This window comes from Tursiops truncatus, chromosome 20, assembly GCF_011762595.2.
Source record: "Tursiops truncatus isolate mTurTru1 chromosome 20, mTurTru1.mat.Y, whole genome shotgun sequence".
In the NCBI taxonomy this organism is placed as follows: domain Eukaryota; kingdom Metazoa; phylum Chordata; class Mammalia; order Artiodactyla; family Delphinidae; genus Tursiops; species Tursiops truncatus.
This window is the reverse complement of record NC_047053.1, coordinates 27,774,656-27,791,386: the sequence shown is the minus strand read 5'-3', so window position 1 is coordinate 27,791,386 and position 16,731 is coordinate 27,774,656. Positions and strand designations below refer to the sequence as shown.

Below are 16,731 nucleotides of genomic sequence, written 5' to 3'. Positions count from 1 at the left end.
AATTAATCACGATGAACAGCACTGAGTTTGGTTCTGATGCTGGTTCCACCCCCATCCCAGCCTTGTCCCCATTCCCCGGACTGGAATGCCCGCTGCAGAGGTGGCAGTCATGCACTGCTAGAGTAGCACTTCACAGCCTCCCAGGGCACTGGGGACACCATCCCATGTCCCCGCGGGTGAGGCCCTGTAACTCCCCCTCCTCTGCATCCCCTCCTGCTTCCCTCCAGTCATCCCAGCCTCTTTTAAATTCTTCTTGCTGTTCCTTTTGAACATTACCCCCAGGCATCCACATCCTTCCCTGTCTCAGCCCAAATGTCCTCACCTTGCAAAGGCCCCCCGAGCACCCCTTCCCCTACAGGCTCTCCATCACCTTGTCCTGTTTATTTCCTTCAGAGCACTGAACACCAGCCAGAATCACCTTATTTCTTCATTGCTCCACATTATTCCCTGTCTTCTTCCATTGACATGCCAGTGGCTTGAGAACAGCGATCTCCTCTCTCTTGTTTGCTATCTTAAATCCCTGTTGCCTAGCTCAGCGTACAGAGGGCGGGCACTCAGTGGGTGTCATTGAACATGCAACTGGATGGGTGGATGGGTGGATGGATGGAAGCGTGCCAGGGAGATGGATGGGGGGAAGGCTGGAGGGAAGATCCTCTGTGGGTTTGCATTTTCAGGTGCAATGTGTCAAGGTTGTTATTGTTGGTAGGGGCACATCTGGGGAGACACTGGTTGTATAGCAGCATCCTCACCCAGGCCAGCAGCGGGAGGCCCGAGCCCAGGGGATTCTGGGAAAGGAGTGTTGGAAATCACTGCCGTCTCTGCTTTAGAAACGTCCAACCACATGCTCTCTGGTGTTTATAGGAAATTTCTCTGAATTTTGTGGGTTTTTTTTTAAATAATTTTTTTCTTGGGGATGGGGACAAATCAGTTTTAAGGGACTTCTAGAAGACTCTTTGCACACTCTGCCTGAAAGCTGACATTGGTGGTTCATTTGGGGGAATTAAGCATGGTCCTTTCACTGTTTTCTCTTCAACTACAACTCCTCGTTGTGGAAGCCACAGCTGGTCGCCTACTCTTCCCATTGTTGCTTGAGAATGGAACCCCAATTTCGTCCTTGTATTGGGAGGCCTCTGCTTTGGGGAGAGGACCCGTGATTAGTCTGAGCCAGCTATGGGAACTCCAGTAGTGCTTGGGCTGGACTGGGGACTGTGAAAGTGGCTCTAACTAATGGGACATGACGAGCATCAGAGCTTTCACCTCTTTTTTTTTTTTTTTTTTTTGCGGTACACAGGCCTCTCACTGCTGTGGCCTCTCCCGTTGTGGAGCACAGGCTCCGGACACGTAGGCTCAGCGGCCATGGCTCACGGGCCCAGCCGCTCCGCGGCATGTGGGATCTTCCCAGACTGGGGCACGAACCCGCGTCCCCTGCATCGGCAGGCGGACTCTCAACCACTGCGCCACCTGGGAAGCCCTCACCTCATTTTTAAACAGGTACATGAAGGGGTGCATCTGTGTCATATCCCTCTTCTGGATCCTGGAAAGGGTGGAGATTTAGTTCACATGCAGGGGCAGAGGCGTGGGGGGAGGCACATGACAGGGGCGGGGCGGGGGCACTGATGCATGTGATAGGGCCCAGCAGGACTGTGCCGGGATCCAGCGGCTACCACCCCGGGAAATCCTGACACATGCCACTCTGGAGCCCCTCCACGCAGGTCAAATCTGATTCTTAGGGGTGGGGCTTGGATCTCGGCAGGGTTGATACCCTGCTTTCGTCGCGCCTTATTCTGAGACGCTGCCGAAATAGACCAGGGGCAGGGAAACCCTCCCGACCGTGGCCCAGAGATGCCTTGCCGGAGACGTCACAGTTCCTTTCTTTTGACGCTGTGAAGGGGACAAATAGATTTGCCTTCTTACTTTCCGAGGAGATATGGAAGGAAATTCTGAGGAAAGCACAGGCCCGGACTGTAAAACTTCTGGGAGGAGTGCGTTCAGAGCACGTGCACATCCAGTTCCCCAGCTGAGGGCTCCCGGAAGGTCCAGAGAACCCCAGGCCTGGGGTCTTCGGCTGACAGAGTGTGTATTTGCTCCCGACCTCTGCTGAGGTTCACTTGGAAACACGGTCCTCCCTGGCCGGCTCTACATGCGGAGAAATGAACTGAGACCTCATTAAAAAGCACCAGGGAAATTGAACAATTGCTATCCTTTCTTAACTGTTACTGCTTTTCTTTCATAGCACTGGTTATGGCTTCCACCATTCCCTGTGGGAGACAGAGACAAAGAGGCAGAGAATCTAAGGCAGAGAGAGAGAAAGAGAGACAAACAGAAAAACACTCAAAGAATACAGAAACAAGAAGACAGACACATATTCTTCCTGTCGCTGATTCAAGAAATATTTATTGAGAACCTACTGTGTGCCTGAGCCGCACACACACCCCCAATGAATGCACCAGCAGACCGCAGGCTGTTTACATCATCTCCCCAAACCCCATCTGGATCTTAGGTAGCAAATAAGGAGGGTGCTGTTTCCACTCAGGCCAGTAGGTGTCATCACGTCAGAGGGAAAGTCAGGGGAGCCGCAGGATGTGATGGCTACCTAAGAACAGAAATTCTATTTCATCTAGTTTTCTGAGAGCGGTTATGTGCAGGGCACCAGGCAGGGTACGTAGGATGAGAAATGCACAGTCCCTGTCCTCGTGGAATTCACTGTACCATCGAGACCCGGAGGGACAAGGCCCTAGGTCACAAAATGAGGGGGAGGCAGTAAGAGCTTCCAGAAAAGTTTAAAGGAAAGACTGTGTGGATATTAGCGCATCAGAGACTTCACATTACGCCCTCTCACATTACAGCAGGGAATAGGCTCAGAGAGGGGAGGGTGACTGACCTCTGGTCACACAGCAATTCCAGACTCCAGATCTCCTGACTCCTAGAGCAGTGCTCTTTCCACCAACATTGTGTATCAAAAACCGGTGCTGCCCGACCTTTGAGACTCAAAATTCCACCTTAGTTTAGCCATGAAGCTCCCTGCAAAATGCCCTCTGCCAGGCCCTCTAGATGGGCCGATCTGCCTGCTGGAGAAGGCAGCTTCCCTCCTCATGTGTCCTGTGGTGCGGGAGTTGGCTGTCTCACACAGGCTCACGAAGGCTCACCGCGAACATCTCTTCTCAGAGACATCAGCTTGGTAGCTTTTGAGCTAGTTTCAACCGGCTGTGATGGGAGTCTTTACGCCATGGAAATTAGCAACAGCCATAAATCGGGGCTTCTTCTTTTTTTTTTCCTCCCGGAGAGCTGCCTCCCACCTGTACACCACTGAATTAGTATCCCCACTTTACAGATAAGGAAACTGAGGCCCAGGGGGAGGAGGCAATGTATAAAGAGACACAGCCTGTAGGTGGTAGAGCTGAGACCCAGCCCAGGTGGTTTGATGCTGGAGTGTTCAGAGATGGTAGAGCCAATAGGACTGAGAGCCACTTGGATGTGGAGGGGCCCGGGTTTCTCATGTGGGCGCTGACGTGGGTGCTGTCCCAGGCTGGTCTCATCAACCTGATAGCAACACTGGAACAGGGACCATTTGGGAGAAATGATAACTAGTTCAGCTTCGGGTGGATTGAATTTGAGGTCCATTGCTGGAGAGATGCTTAGAATTGGAGGCCAGGAGAGAAGTCTGCGCGAGAGATTGAGATTTGCAGGATGCAGGATTGTTCTTGACCAAACCAATTTCCTTTCTTACAGTGAACAGGTCAGAAGTGGGAAGCTCCCCTTCTCTAGGCTTTTTCTTATCTTTGTCAGCATTCAGGCAGGACCTGGCAGGGCAGGGACGACCACGCTCGCTGGCTCACCCTCGTTCCGTGGTGCAGGTGTGTAGTGAGCGCTCAGCAGGGACTTGCTGAATAAATGAAGGAGCGACCCGATTTTATCCTGCACATACCGAATCAGCTCTGCTGTGGACCATATATCAAAACCTGCATACATTTCTTCAAAGATGATTGAGAAGTCTGGCGTCATTGTAGGAGTGTGGATTTGGAATCAGAAATTACTTTTCTAGAGATTATCATATTAAGTGAAGCAAATTATTTATTTATTTTTTGTGGTACGCGGGCCTCTCACTGTTGTGGCCTCTCCCGTTGCGGAGCACAGGCTCCGGACGCGCAGGCTCAGCGGCCATGGCTCACGGGCCCAGCCGCTCCACGGCGTGCGGGATCCTCCCAGACCGGGGCGCGAACCCGTGTCCCCTGCATCGGCAGGCGGACTGTCAACCACTGCACCACCAGGGAAGCCCAAGTGAAGTAAATTAGACAGGTATCATCTGCTATCCCTTATATGTGGAATCTAAAAAAACTGATACAAATGAACTTATTTACAAAAGAGTAATAGACTCCCAGACACAGAAAACAAACTTATGGTTACCAAAGGGGATGGTGTGGAAGGGGAAGATAAATTAGGAGTTTGGGATTAACATATGCACACTATTATATATAAAATAGCTAAACAACAAGGACCTACTGTACAGCACAAGGAACCATACGCAATATCTTATAATAACCTATAATGGAAAAGAATTTGAAAAAAAAAATATATGTATCATTGAATCACTTTGCTGTACACCTGAAACTAACATAACATTGTAAATTAACTATACTTTAATTCAAAAAGAAATTAGTTTTGTTGTTGTTGTTTAGCATTTTAGAGCTAGAAGTGAGATTACACATCATCTCTTACAATGTCCTTGCTTCACTGGTGAGGTACTGAAGCCCAGAGACCCTTCTGAGACCATCCAGGCCCCTTGCTGTGTGGGAGACCACCCGGCCTGGCCTTGCTCTGGCCAGTTTACTTTGGTGTGTCCCTCAGGACAAGGAATGATTGAACTCTGGTCTGGAAGGGCGATGAATTGATGGGAATCCACATCTCAGGGTGCACAGCTAAATAGTTCTTGAGTAGATGAGCAGATGAAGCTCAGGATAACCAAGCAAGGAGGCTACCATATGCAAATGAGTGGATTGTGGCTTTCCTCCTGATTGGCTGGAGAGGCCCTGATGTCACAATATGTGGGGTTTCTCCACTCCAAAGGATTGTGTCTCTGGCCCCAAAAAAATTCACTCACCTGGCTGGTCCCTAGCTCCCTCTCTTTGTCCAAACGGAGGCGACACTATGGAACCCCTCTATCAGGCTGGGTCCATTCTCATGAAGGTGAACACCTTACAGGGGAAGAAGATGGTGGAGAGTGGTCTCCAGTCTGGAGACTTCTCGCTCCCCCAGTCGTGGCCCTCCTGCGTCCTGCTGCCAGCTGACCTGGAGATCCTGCAGCAGAAGGTGGCCGGGGTGCAACGGGAGCTGGAGGACTTCAAGAAGGAGGCACTGAGGGCCATCCATTGCCTGGAAGACGCCTTCTGCAAGATGAACGGGACCCTGGCGCAGCAGGAGGGGCAGGCGTTCCACGTGAGGCAGCGGCTGAGGGAAGGGGAGGACCGGGGCATCATGCGGAACAAGGTCCTCACCTTCCTGCTGCCCCGCGAGAAGCAGCTCCGGGAGCACTGCAGGCGGCTGGAGCGCCTGCTGCTGGGCGGGAGCTGCGCGGCACTGGGCATCCCCGGGAAGATCCAGGCCAACTGAGGCCCCTCGGGTAGAAGCCACATTCCTCACCGAGCAGCCGAGTAGAAGATTCGTTTCGATAGAAGGACAAACCCTGAGTTTTGATAGATTTGCTCCCCTTCCCCATTTCCACTGCTTTCCTTCTACCTAAATAACACCTTGCCGAGAGGCGAAAAGACCCAGTACGTTCTTTCGGTGAAGCTCCGTTCACCCAGCATCACCCAAGAAGGAAGCGCTCCAACACTAAGTCTTTGAATGACACCTGTGACTTTCACCTTTAACCCTTTTCCTGTTTGTAATGGTACGATTGCTCAAATGTATAACATGTTTTTGGGTTTTTTTTTTGCGGTACGCGGGCCTCTCACTGTTGTGGCCTCTCCCGTTGCGGAGCACAGGCTCCAGACTCGCAGGCTCAGCGGCCACGGCTCACGGGCCCAGCCGCTCCGCGGCACGTGGGATCCTCCTGGACCGGGTCACGAACCCGCGTCCCCTGCATCGGCAGGCGGACTCTCAACCACTGCGCCACCAGGGAAGCCCCCATGACCCATTCTCAATGGCGACATCCATCTATCAACCATCTACCCTGAAGGGCTGCATCCCTACTCTAACTTTAGGTAGTTTCTACTTTGGAAGGTTTAGCTGAAGTGGTAACAATAATGTTAATACTAGTAATATTACTACCACTCTACTATATAAACTATACTACTAGTTTATAGTTATCAAGAACATGATATAGTCTAAGCAGCAGGCTTGGCCCTTTGGAGGTGGGTACTATTATAACCTTCACTTTAGGACTTTGAGAAAACCAAAGCTCAGAGAGGCTAAGTAACTTGCCCCAGGTCACACAGCTGATACATGATAGAGTTGGTATTTGAACCTAGGAATGTCTAATGTCAGCAGCTGTGCTCTTAACCACTATGTATTATTTCTGGAGGCTAAATACTTCTTGAATAGATAAAATATGAGAGTACTGAAATTGGTGAGGTGAGCTTTGGGAGAAAGGATTGTTTTGGCAGTGGGGTTGGAGGGGGGTAGAATTCCTATACCCTTAAACCTTGTGGGAGATGTGTGCGTGTGTGTGTGTGTATGTTTGCAAATGTATCTGAGAAGGAAAACTTGATTGGCCAACTATAATAAGAGTTAAACAATCAGCTGGCCTGTCCAGAAGAAAGTGGATCTAATGCTAATTCCTCTGGATCTGAATCTCCTGCAAGCTCAGTTTGTAATCAGCCTACTCAGAAATGACGGTGTTCATGGGAATTCTGAGAAGAGGGGGAGAAATGCTGCTCATGATTGGTGCCCACAAAGCCACACCTGGAGCGTCTGTGCTTAGGTCTGGCCCAACGTTTTAGAGGGTCCTAGACAGCCTACGGTGCGCCTCAGGCAATCCTGAAGAGGGGGCGTGATTGAAGGACCTGGGGACTTGGCCGAAGAGGCTTGAGGGGACACCTGATTATGTGTCTGGAAGGCCTGATGGTGTTTGGAGTTTGTGGGGCTAGTAAATGTCACCTCTCTTGTCCCTGGGAAGGAAGCCAGGAGGCAATTGACGGGTAGACACAGGAGCCAGGCAAACGGAGACAAAATATCACCTTTATCGCGGAGAAAGCCGCTCGAGAAGGTGGTTTAAACCCTGTGAGCCACGTGGGCTGGCCTAAGACCTCAGCCCTGAGCCTGATGCGGTCTCCAGGCACAGGTGCATGCAGAGGTGGACATCTTCCTGCTACTGTAAACCAGATAGCGTGACCTCTCTATGAAGAAATAGCTCAAGAAAGAGGAAGGGGAGAGCCGTGCAGGAGCTGACCTTCTTCCCAAATCCACCAACTCAGAACGTTACTTCCCTTTCCTGGGGAGAGGTGAGAGTGAGGGGAAGGACAGCCAGGAACACTGCTAGGGTGGAGGTCCCTCCATAATGAAAGAGGAATGGGAAATAATAGTCCCCCTCTTAACAGAAAAAGGGTTAGACTGAAGCCATATTGTTCTATAGGGTGGCACTAGCGACAAAGGCTGGATGCTAGCAGGAGGCCGATTTCAGCTCTATGTAAGGCACAAAAATAACATTGGATGCTCCTGTGTGTCTGTGCAGTAAAGGGTTGACTCAGCAGGTGTGGGATGTTCAAATCTTGCACATTTCAGGGAGAGATCTAACCCCCTGACCAACTCCTGGGAGATAACCTCTAAGCCCTTGTAATATGCTGCCTGATAAAAGTGTTTCTGTTTACCTGGGGCCTTGGGCCACGCCAGATAGTTTGTGCTAACAGTGAGATTTTAGGTGGGGACCCTTGGCCAAGCTGTATCAGTTTGACTTCTGTAGAGACTAGAAACTAAGTAACTAAGGTCAGCCGTGGAGGAGTGTTCCATGCTTAGAGATTAACACCCATAAAATACCTGGACACCGAGACAGGTGAGCTTCCCTGGTCAACACTAACACACCACTGCTGGGGAATCAATCACTGTGCACACAACTCCCTCCACTGGGAGAGGACAGCTGGAAGCTTGTGCCTGGTCTCCCCTGAACTCTCCCCTGTGCTCCTCTGATCTTTGCTAATTAAGTAAGTCAGAAAGAGAAAGACAAATACCGTATGCTAACACATATATACGGAATTTAAGAAAAAAAAATGTCATGAAGAACCTAGGGGCAAGACAGGAATAAAGACACAGACCTACTAGAGAGTGGACTTGAGGATACGGGGAGGGGGAAGGGTAAGCTGTGACAAAGTGAGAGAGAGGCATGGACATATACACACTAACAAACGTAAGGTAGATAGCTAGTGGGAAGCAGCCTCATGGCACAGGGAGATCAGCTCGGTGCTTTGTGACCGCCTGGAGGGGTGGGATAGGGAGGGTGGGAGGGAGGGAGACGCAAGAGGGAAGAGATATGGGAACACATATATATGTATAACTGATTCACTTTGTTATAAAGCAGAAACTAACACACCATTGTAAAGCAATTATACTCCAATAAAGATGTTTAAAAAAAATTAAAAGATTTAAAGGTAAATTTGTAAAAAAAAAAAAGATTAATCTGCATGCTTTTGCTGTAATGGACCATAGTCACGCGCATAACAGCTTTCCTTCGTCTGTGAGTAGTTCTAGTGAATCACTGAACTTGAGGGTGGTCTTGAGGACCCACGATGCAGTGTCAGATGCACTTGACATTTCATCCTTCTTACCCTCACAATAACCTTGTGAGCTAAGCGCTGTTATCCCCGTGACAGATGAGGAAACTGAGACATGGAGAGGTTAAGTAACTTGCCTAGGAGTACACAGCAAGACTCCAGCGTTCCCTCTCCTGACCACCACCCTACACCAAAGGAAGGGATTGCAGTCAAGGACTGGAAGGTCCCTTGGGGGTGGCCCCAAGGCACTCCAATTCCAAGGAGGTGAGCCATCCTGGAGTAATGAGGAGGAGGAAGTGCTAGAGAAAGAGACAGGGATCTGGTGGATTTCCTGTTTAGGAGAGCTCAGGTGCGCATAAGCCCAGGTTGAGTTAGACAGGTGTCCTACCTGGAGACCGCGTGAAAGCCTAGGTGTCCTTTCATGGTCTCCCTGCTGCAGGGCTTCGCGCTTGCTCCTCCTCTATCAAGAGCTTTCAGCTGCAAGCCACAGGGTACCCATACTGACTTCTTTGAGGAGTCTAGTTTTTTTACATAAAAAGACATCTGAAGTCAATGGTTGGTTCAGTAACTCAACAGTGACAGAGCTCTGGGTTGGCATCTTGTGATCCTCTTTCTTCCCTCCCTCACGCTGCCCTTCGTGGTCACACAAGGATGGCTGCAGGAATTCCAAAAATGTGTCATCACTCGATGACTACCAGGGCAGGAAAGAAGTGGCAGAACTTTCCTTGCGAGCCGCCTTTTCATCAGAGAGGAAACCCTTTCCCAGAATCCCCCCAGCAGATTTTCTTTGACATCTCTTTGACCGGTCTTGGGTCCCTTGCCCACCCTAAACCAATTATGAACAAAGAGGAAAGCGACTGCCTCAACTCAGCCCCTGGGCCTGGGCACCTCTGCTCCCCAAGATCTGAACCAAATCAAAGTCCACTGGTGACACTGGCTCTGGGGAGGTGACCAACCCCAGTTTCCACACCTCAGTCTTACCTCTTCAGCTTAATTGATAACGAGGGCCAGGAAGAAGACAGCTCTGGGGACAGCATGGCTGGGCATAGTCGGACAGCATGGCTGCCACATTGCTGCTGGAAGCATGGATTTAGGTCTGGGAACTGGGGAGACGGGCTGGATGGAGATGTGAGTGACACATCAGTGCTGTGGGTGTAAATCTGTCTCCTTCACTTACCCCACACTCACCTGCCCTGAACCCAGGCTTCCCCCTTGAAGTCAGAGGCTTTAGCTGATCCAGAGAGTGCCAGGGAGATTGGCAATCCCTCAGTCCCTAAAACAGGCAACCACTGTTCGAGATCCTTATGTCACCACCGAGGGTGACAAGCAAGTCCTGTTTTAACTGGGACTGTCTCTGTTTTAACTGGGACTGTCTCTGTTTGAAAACTGAAAGTCTCATATGCCAGGAACCCGCTCAGCCCTGGCCCAACTGGGATAGTTGGTCACCTTGCATTAGACATAAGCCACTATGGGATGATCAAGGCGATGCTGTGGATGGGGTGAGACACAGGAGGCCAGGGCAGGAAACAAAGATGGTGGTGACTGTCTCTGCCAGGTTGGTGCACCTTTGCTTCCTTTTTTAACCAGAGGCAGCAGCAGTCAAGCTTACCCTTGACTTCATTTCTCCTCCCGGCTCTCAGGTCCCTGCCCACCACCTCAAGTTAGCGAGGAGATTTGAGAGCGAGGCCTTTTCTGAGCAACCTTTGAGATCCTTGTGAGGACAGCTGGGATTCCCGATTAGGCTGCATTTCCCAGTCTTAGTCCCGGCGGGCAGAGGACTCCATGGTAACTTAAAGAGCCCAGGGTCTGTGAGTGTCACCAAGAAGAGGCATGTTTTGGAGTTTTGGAGAATGGAGCTCCTCACTCCAGCTCTTCTCCGACAATAAAGTTTCTTTGAAATTCTAAAACAAATAGACGACAAAATAACAGACGGTTTTCTCCCTGCCTATAGCTGTAGTTCTCAAAGGTCTTCTGTAAGCGGCAACGCTCTGCTTGCCCCTCCCGAGCAGTCCCGGCAGTCAGGGGGCTGCTGAGGTTTTAGCCTCGTGGCTCCATCTTAGGAAAACCCATGGCAGGCAAGGGGTCCTCCCCGGGACCCCAGGTCCTGTGTCGGCTGCAAGCTGAGACGCTTGGGCGAGCAGCAAGGTGGCAGAGGTGCGGAAAAGCCGAACACAGAGCGCCTGGCTCGGAGAGGTTACTGACCTCAGCTGCCACGCTTCAGTCTCATCTTTTCTGTTTACCTGACCCCAGAAGAGAGCTCTGGGGGGCAACGTGGCTGGGCAGAGGCGGGCGGTATGGGTGAGAAGCAGGAGTCTGAGTTTGGGAATTGGCTTCACGCTAAACGTAGAGCGTTGCCTCCTGGTCTGATCCGATCCTCTCAGTAATTCCTGGAGTGTGAAGAGCTGCAAGCTGTGAGCATCTTTCCTGACGTTCACCAGGTATCGATCTTTCCTTGTTTCCCCTGGAAAAATAGCTTGGGAGTGTTTCAACCTATTGAGTTGGCACGTAAACCAGTCTTGCCACTCCTACGGATAGACCCAAGAAAAGTGAAAATGTAAGGCCGTACAAAACTTGTCCATGAACGTTCATAGTACTATTCATTATAGCCCCAAAGCGGGACAACGTAAACGTCTATCATCAGCTGATGAGTGGTTAAATAAAATGTGGTCTATCCACGTAACAGAATGTTGTTTGGCAATTAAAAAAAAAGGAATGATGGGCTTCCCTGGTGGCGCAGTGGTTGGGAGTCCACCTGCCGTTGCAGGGGACGCGGGTTCGTGCCCCAGTCCGGGAAGATCCCACATGCCGTGGAGCGGCTGGGCCCGTGAGCCATGGCCGCTGAGCCTGCGCGTCCGGAGCCTGTGCTCCGCAACTGAAGAGGTCACAACAGTGAGAGGCCCGTGTACCACAAAAAAAAAAGAAAGAAAAAAAAAAAGAATGAAATACTAACCATGATGCAATATTACGCTTAGTGAAAGAAGCCAGTCACAAGAGGCCACATATTGTATGACATCATTTATATGAAATGTCCAGAAGAAACCAATCTATAGAGACCGAAAACAGATCAGTGGGAGCCTGAGGCTGTGGGGTTGGAGGAATCGAGTGACTCCTCATGGGTATGAAGTTTCCTTCTGAAGTGGCTAAAGTGCCCTAAAATTATTGTACACTTTAAATAGGTGAATTGTATGGGATGTGAATTATATATCAATAAAGCTGTTTGAAAAATAAAGTGCAAGTTCAAATACACAGTGGGAAGAAAAGAAGTGATGCTACCATTTATAGTTCAAATCCCCTTTAATATTGAGAGATATGAATTAAGACTGCAATTATTTTATCTTTCTTTTTATTTATTTATTTATTTTGTGGTGCATGGGATTAGTTGCTCCGCGGCAACTAATGGGATCTTTCCGGACCGGGGCTCGAACCCATGTCCCCCGCATTGGCAGGTGGATTCTCAACCACTGCGCCACCAGGGAAGCCCTGGAATTATTTTAAATTGTTTTGAGTTTATGGGCATTCTGGAGCCGCATGGGTTCCCACATTTATTTGGGTTATATATGTGAAAGGTGCCTGAATCAGAAACTGGCACATGACAGGTGTATCACAGATGATAATTGAATCAAAATGGCAAGTAAGGCACAGAAATGTTGTGATCGATGACCTTGATTGACCTGCACCATCTAAGAAGTCTCGGGAGTGTGGCAGCATATGTAAGACATTCTTTTGTGCCCAACTCTATGCTTGATCCCCTTCTCCAGGCACATAGGAGATGGAACAGCTAGAGAGAGGTCAAGTCGCAAGCCTCCCCCCCACCTGGAAGACATCTCTGATGGGCTAAAGGGCAGCATCAGGACCATGTTGCCCAAGGTGCTGTTGACAGCTGTCATGTGACTTGTGTGAGCTATCACGTGACAGGAGGTGGTAGAGAGGTCTTATGCTCTTCATACGTCTTGTCTCTGGCCTGCCTTCCACAGGGCTTTACTCTGGTGAGATTTCTTGGTTGATCTCTTGCTCATCTCACCTCTTTCCTTTTGAATCCCTTTGAACAGCAGGAGAGGGTAGTGGACAGGCATGCAGGCTCTGCAGACAAACCAGCCTGGTTTTAATACCGACTCTGCCCCTCAGTTCCGTATGGCATAGGGATGCTCCTTTGCTCCTTGAAGTGCTGTCCAATAGAACTTACTGTGATGATGGAAATGTTTTATAAGTCTGAGCTGTCAATATTGTTGTCACCAGCCATGACTGACTAGTAAGATTTAGGAACTGGATTTTAAATTTTATTTAATCTTAGTCAGCCACATGTGGCCAGTGGCTACAGCCTCAAAGCCTGTTTCCCCATATCTCCCAATGGGATGATGATGCTACCTACCTACTTAGTGGGATTGTTGGGTGAATTAATGGAGGAAACGTAAGTATGGCAGGATAACTGACTGGGATTTTAATTACAATTTGACTCCGCATCCCACAGATAGGTTATGTTCTCTGCTTCAGGGACTCTTGTTTGTGGGGTCCCAAACAGACGTTGCCAGAAACACAAAAGGGAACCTTGGAGGGCTTCCCTGGTGGCGCAGTGGTTGAGGGTCCACCTGCCGATGCAGGGGACACGGGTTCGTGCCCCGGTCCGGGAAGATTCCACATGCCGCGGAGCGGCTGGGCCCGTGAGCCATGGCCGCTGAGCCTGCATGTCCGGAGCCTGTGCTCCGCAACAGGAGAGGCCACAGCAGTGAGAGGCCCGCGTACCGCAAAAAAAAAAAAAAAAAAAAAAAAGGAACCTTGGCATTTGTGCTTGGAAGTGTAGAGCGTGGATAGAAATCACGCTGCGTCAACTCAGAGTGCAAGGTGATGGAAGCAGGTGCTTCTGAGTGCAGAAGGTGGAGGAGGCCAGCTCCAAGGGAGAGGCCAGACTGAGACCTGGATTCGCTGGTCCACCCCGGCTGTCGGGGAGCTCGGGGCCCCCGTCCTCAGGCTGCAGCTGGCTGAGTCTCTCTCTGTCTTCCTTGGGGTCACACTAATAACCACAAACGGGGGGGTCCTTTAGGAGACAGCTGGCGTATTGTCGTTCAGGAAAGCAGTCAAGCCAAAGCTCACTGGGGCTAAGGTTTAAAACCAGGGTCCAAGGGCTTCCCTGGTGGCGCAGTGGTTGAGAGTCCGCCTGCCGATGCAGGGGACACGGGTTCGTGCCCCGGTCCGGGAAGATCCCACGTGCCGCGGAGCGGCTGGGCCCGTGAGCCATGGCCGCTGAGCCTGCGCGTCCGGAGCCTGTGCTCCGCAACGGGAGAGGCCACAACAGTGAGAGGCCCGCGTACCGCAAAACAAACAAACAAACAAACAAAAAACCAGGGTCCAAGCGGAAATGCCACCTTCCTGGACCAGAACAAGTACTCAGAGGAGAGGTTGCAGAGTGTGAAGTTCAGAGCTTGGGAGCAATAGCCCCAGAAACAGAGCGTACTGGGAGTAAGCAGAAGTTTCTGTAGTTCACCCTGGAGAGCCCACAGGTTGGGGAGTCCTGCTGGCACAGAGTGGACACCTTGACCCTCAGATATCCATCCTTGTAGAAAATGTTCTCAAAGATGCTCTGATGACCTGGGGTGAGAGGGAGACCCAGAAGGCAGCGCTGTCCCTGAGACTCAGAAAAAGGAAAGCAGCTGGTTCTGGTGTCTTTGGCTTGTCTGTCACCATCCTGGATGGTTACCACTCCAGGAAGGGCTTGGCCCCATTTTTGGATTTGACAGTTCTGGTGGAATCAAACCTGTCTCTGTGAAATAAATGAGGTCTCTCCAGGGCAGATCAATATTTAATGTGGGGTTTAAAAATACCGACTCAGGAAATGAGTTTAAAAGTGGAGAATTTGCCTTAGGTAGCAGTTTCTGAAATACAGTGGTATCAGGGGACAGATTATTCAAACTCAAGCCATGGATAATATAAAAACAGTTGAACAAGCTGAGTTCTGCTTCCTGTGCATCAGTGACTCTGAATCCCCCGGTTTTTTGTGTGCAACTCACAGAGGATTAATGTCAAATTGGAAGAGACCATCTACTGTGAGAGCATCTACTCCAGGGACAGCCAACTCCCTGGACTGCTGCCTCCGCCCTTACCTGTGGCAGACATCACTAATCAACCCCAGGCCTCTTTCTTCTTCAGTTGGATGCAGACTCATATTTTTTTGCTCAACACCACACTCTAGGCAGCCACCATCTATCAGCCAGAGTGCACCTGATGTGAAATATTTTTCCCATCTTTACCTAGTCCAAATTCCTCATTTAGCAGAGGGGAAGCTCAGGGTTACACAGTGAGTTAGTGGCTGATTTAGGAGAAGAGCCCAAGAGAGACTGTTTTTCCCCACATGAATGCTTTAGGTGTTGGGGTTCCATCAGGGATCCTTTTACTGGCCCTTTGTGAGCAACATGGGGCTTTCCTTCAACATCGTTGAATAGTAGGTTCTAGAGATAAAATTATAAAATTTCAGAGATAGAAAGCAGCTTAAAGATGCTCTCGGGACTTCCCTGGTGGCGCAGTGGTTAAGAATCCGCCTTCCAAAGCAGGGGACACGGGTTCGAGCCCTGGTCTGGGAAGATCCCACAGGCCACAGAGCAATTAAACCCGTGCGCCACACTACTGAGCCCTCACTCTAGAGCCTGTGAGCTACAACTACTGAGCCCAAGTGCCACAACTACTGAAGCCCGCACACCTAGAGCCTGTGCTTTGCAACAAGAGAAGCCCGTGCACCACAGCGAAGAGTAGCCCCTGCTCTCCTCAACTAGAGAAGGTCCATGCACAGCAACAAAGACCCAACACAGCCAAAAATAAATAAATAAATAGATAGATTTATTAAAAAAAAAAAAAAGATGCTCTCGTTCTGCTTGTTCCATCATGGGGAAATTAAAACTCAGAGAGGTCAAGTGACTTGCCTAGAGATGCACAGCTGGTTGCTCTTTTCTCTACATCTGGAATATAGCTCTTATTCTGAGGCCTTGGACAAATCACTCAAATGTTTGGACCTCCATTTTCCTGCGAGAATCTCAGACTTGCAAAAGGTGTTTGTTTTAAGAAATGTGCAGAACCCATTTTTGACCCAGTTTGATGTTTACATAGACACCCTCAGGTTTACCTTTCTAATAATATTTTGTGTGGCTGACGCAAAAATTGGTTTGCACGGCCTAAAAAAATAGTAACTGGGAATCTAGATTTGTGGTAGGCCACAGAAAGGTGTCTGAAAATCTTTTCAATGATTTTACAGCAGGAAATGATAGTTTCTAAGACAGGAAAGAAATCTTCTCTTCCCAGGATGGAGGCCCAGGGAGGCGGCTTTGCAGTTTGAGGTTTAACATATAACATTTGTGGTCTCCATTTCCTCATTCACAAAATGGCAATGATGATACCTGTCCTCTCCACATCAGAGGCAGATTGTAAAGCTCAAATGGAATAATGTCTGGGAAGGAGTTTTGAAAAATAAGGGATTATGTGACAGGCCAAGGGGGTGGAGGTGAGGGTCTCAGGAGTGGGGGTGGGGAAGGTGGAGGAGGAATAAGACCCCGCCTAGGTGTCATAACTCTGGCAAGAATTTCCATGCCCTCATCACACTAGGTGCTCCTGTCAGATTTAAAACAACTTCTGCTTTACTGTCCGAGACACGATGTTTCAGGAATGGCAGCCCAAAGAAATGCCACATTTGAAAAAGGTTGCTTTCCTGAATTTGCCACTGGGTATTATTTTTATGCCACTGTTCTGTTATCGAACTTCAAAATATACATCATATTTATATTGCCTCTGCTGAGCATATATTTTTATTTTATTGCTTACCGTGTGGGTGACATCTGGGTATTGAATGTCTGGAGAATTGGACCCGGTTGTTGCTTTTTTATTCTTCCTTTCGTAAGTGCTTGCTCTGATGTATTAATCTTTACAAAAGGAATGAGACAGGGACACATAAGCATTCACACTCACACACACACACTGATCACATTGCCATTTTATCTCACTTTGCGGGTGTGTGGCTACATTTATAAGAGCCGACAGATCTGAAATAGGT

The 16,731-nt window shown here is 49.6% G+C and overlaps 1 protein-coding gene across 1 annotated transcript; it reads left to right on the top strand.

Moving 5' to 3' along the window:
- Positions 1-5,112: 5,112 nt before the first annotated feature.
- CCDC182 (coiled-coil domain containing 182) lies at positions 5,113-5,847 on the top strand. The gene has a single exon (XM_004314104.2). It carries the CDS (start codon positions 5,146-5,148, stop codon positions 5,605-5,607), a length of 462 nt encoding a protein of 153 aa, XP_004314152.1. The 5' UTR covers positions 5,113-5,145; the 3' UTR covers positions 5,608-5,847.
- The last annotated feature ends 10,884 nt before the right edge of the window (positions 5,848-16,731 follow it).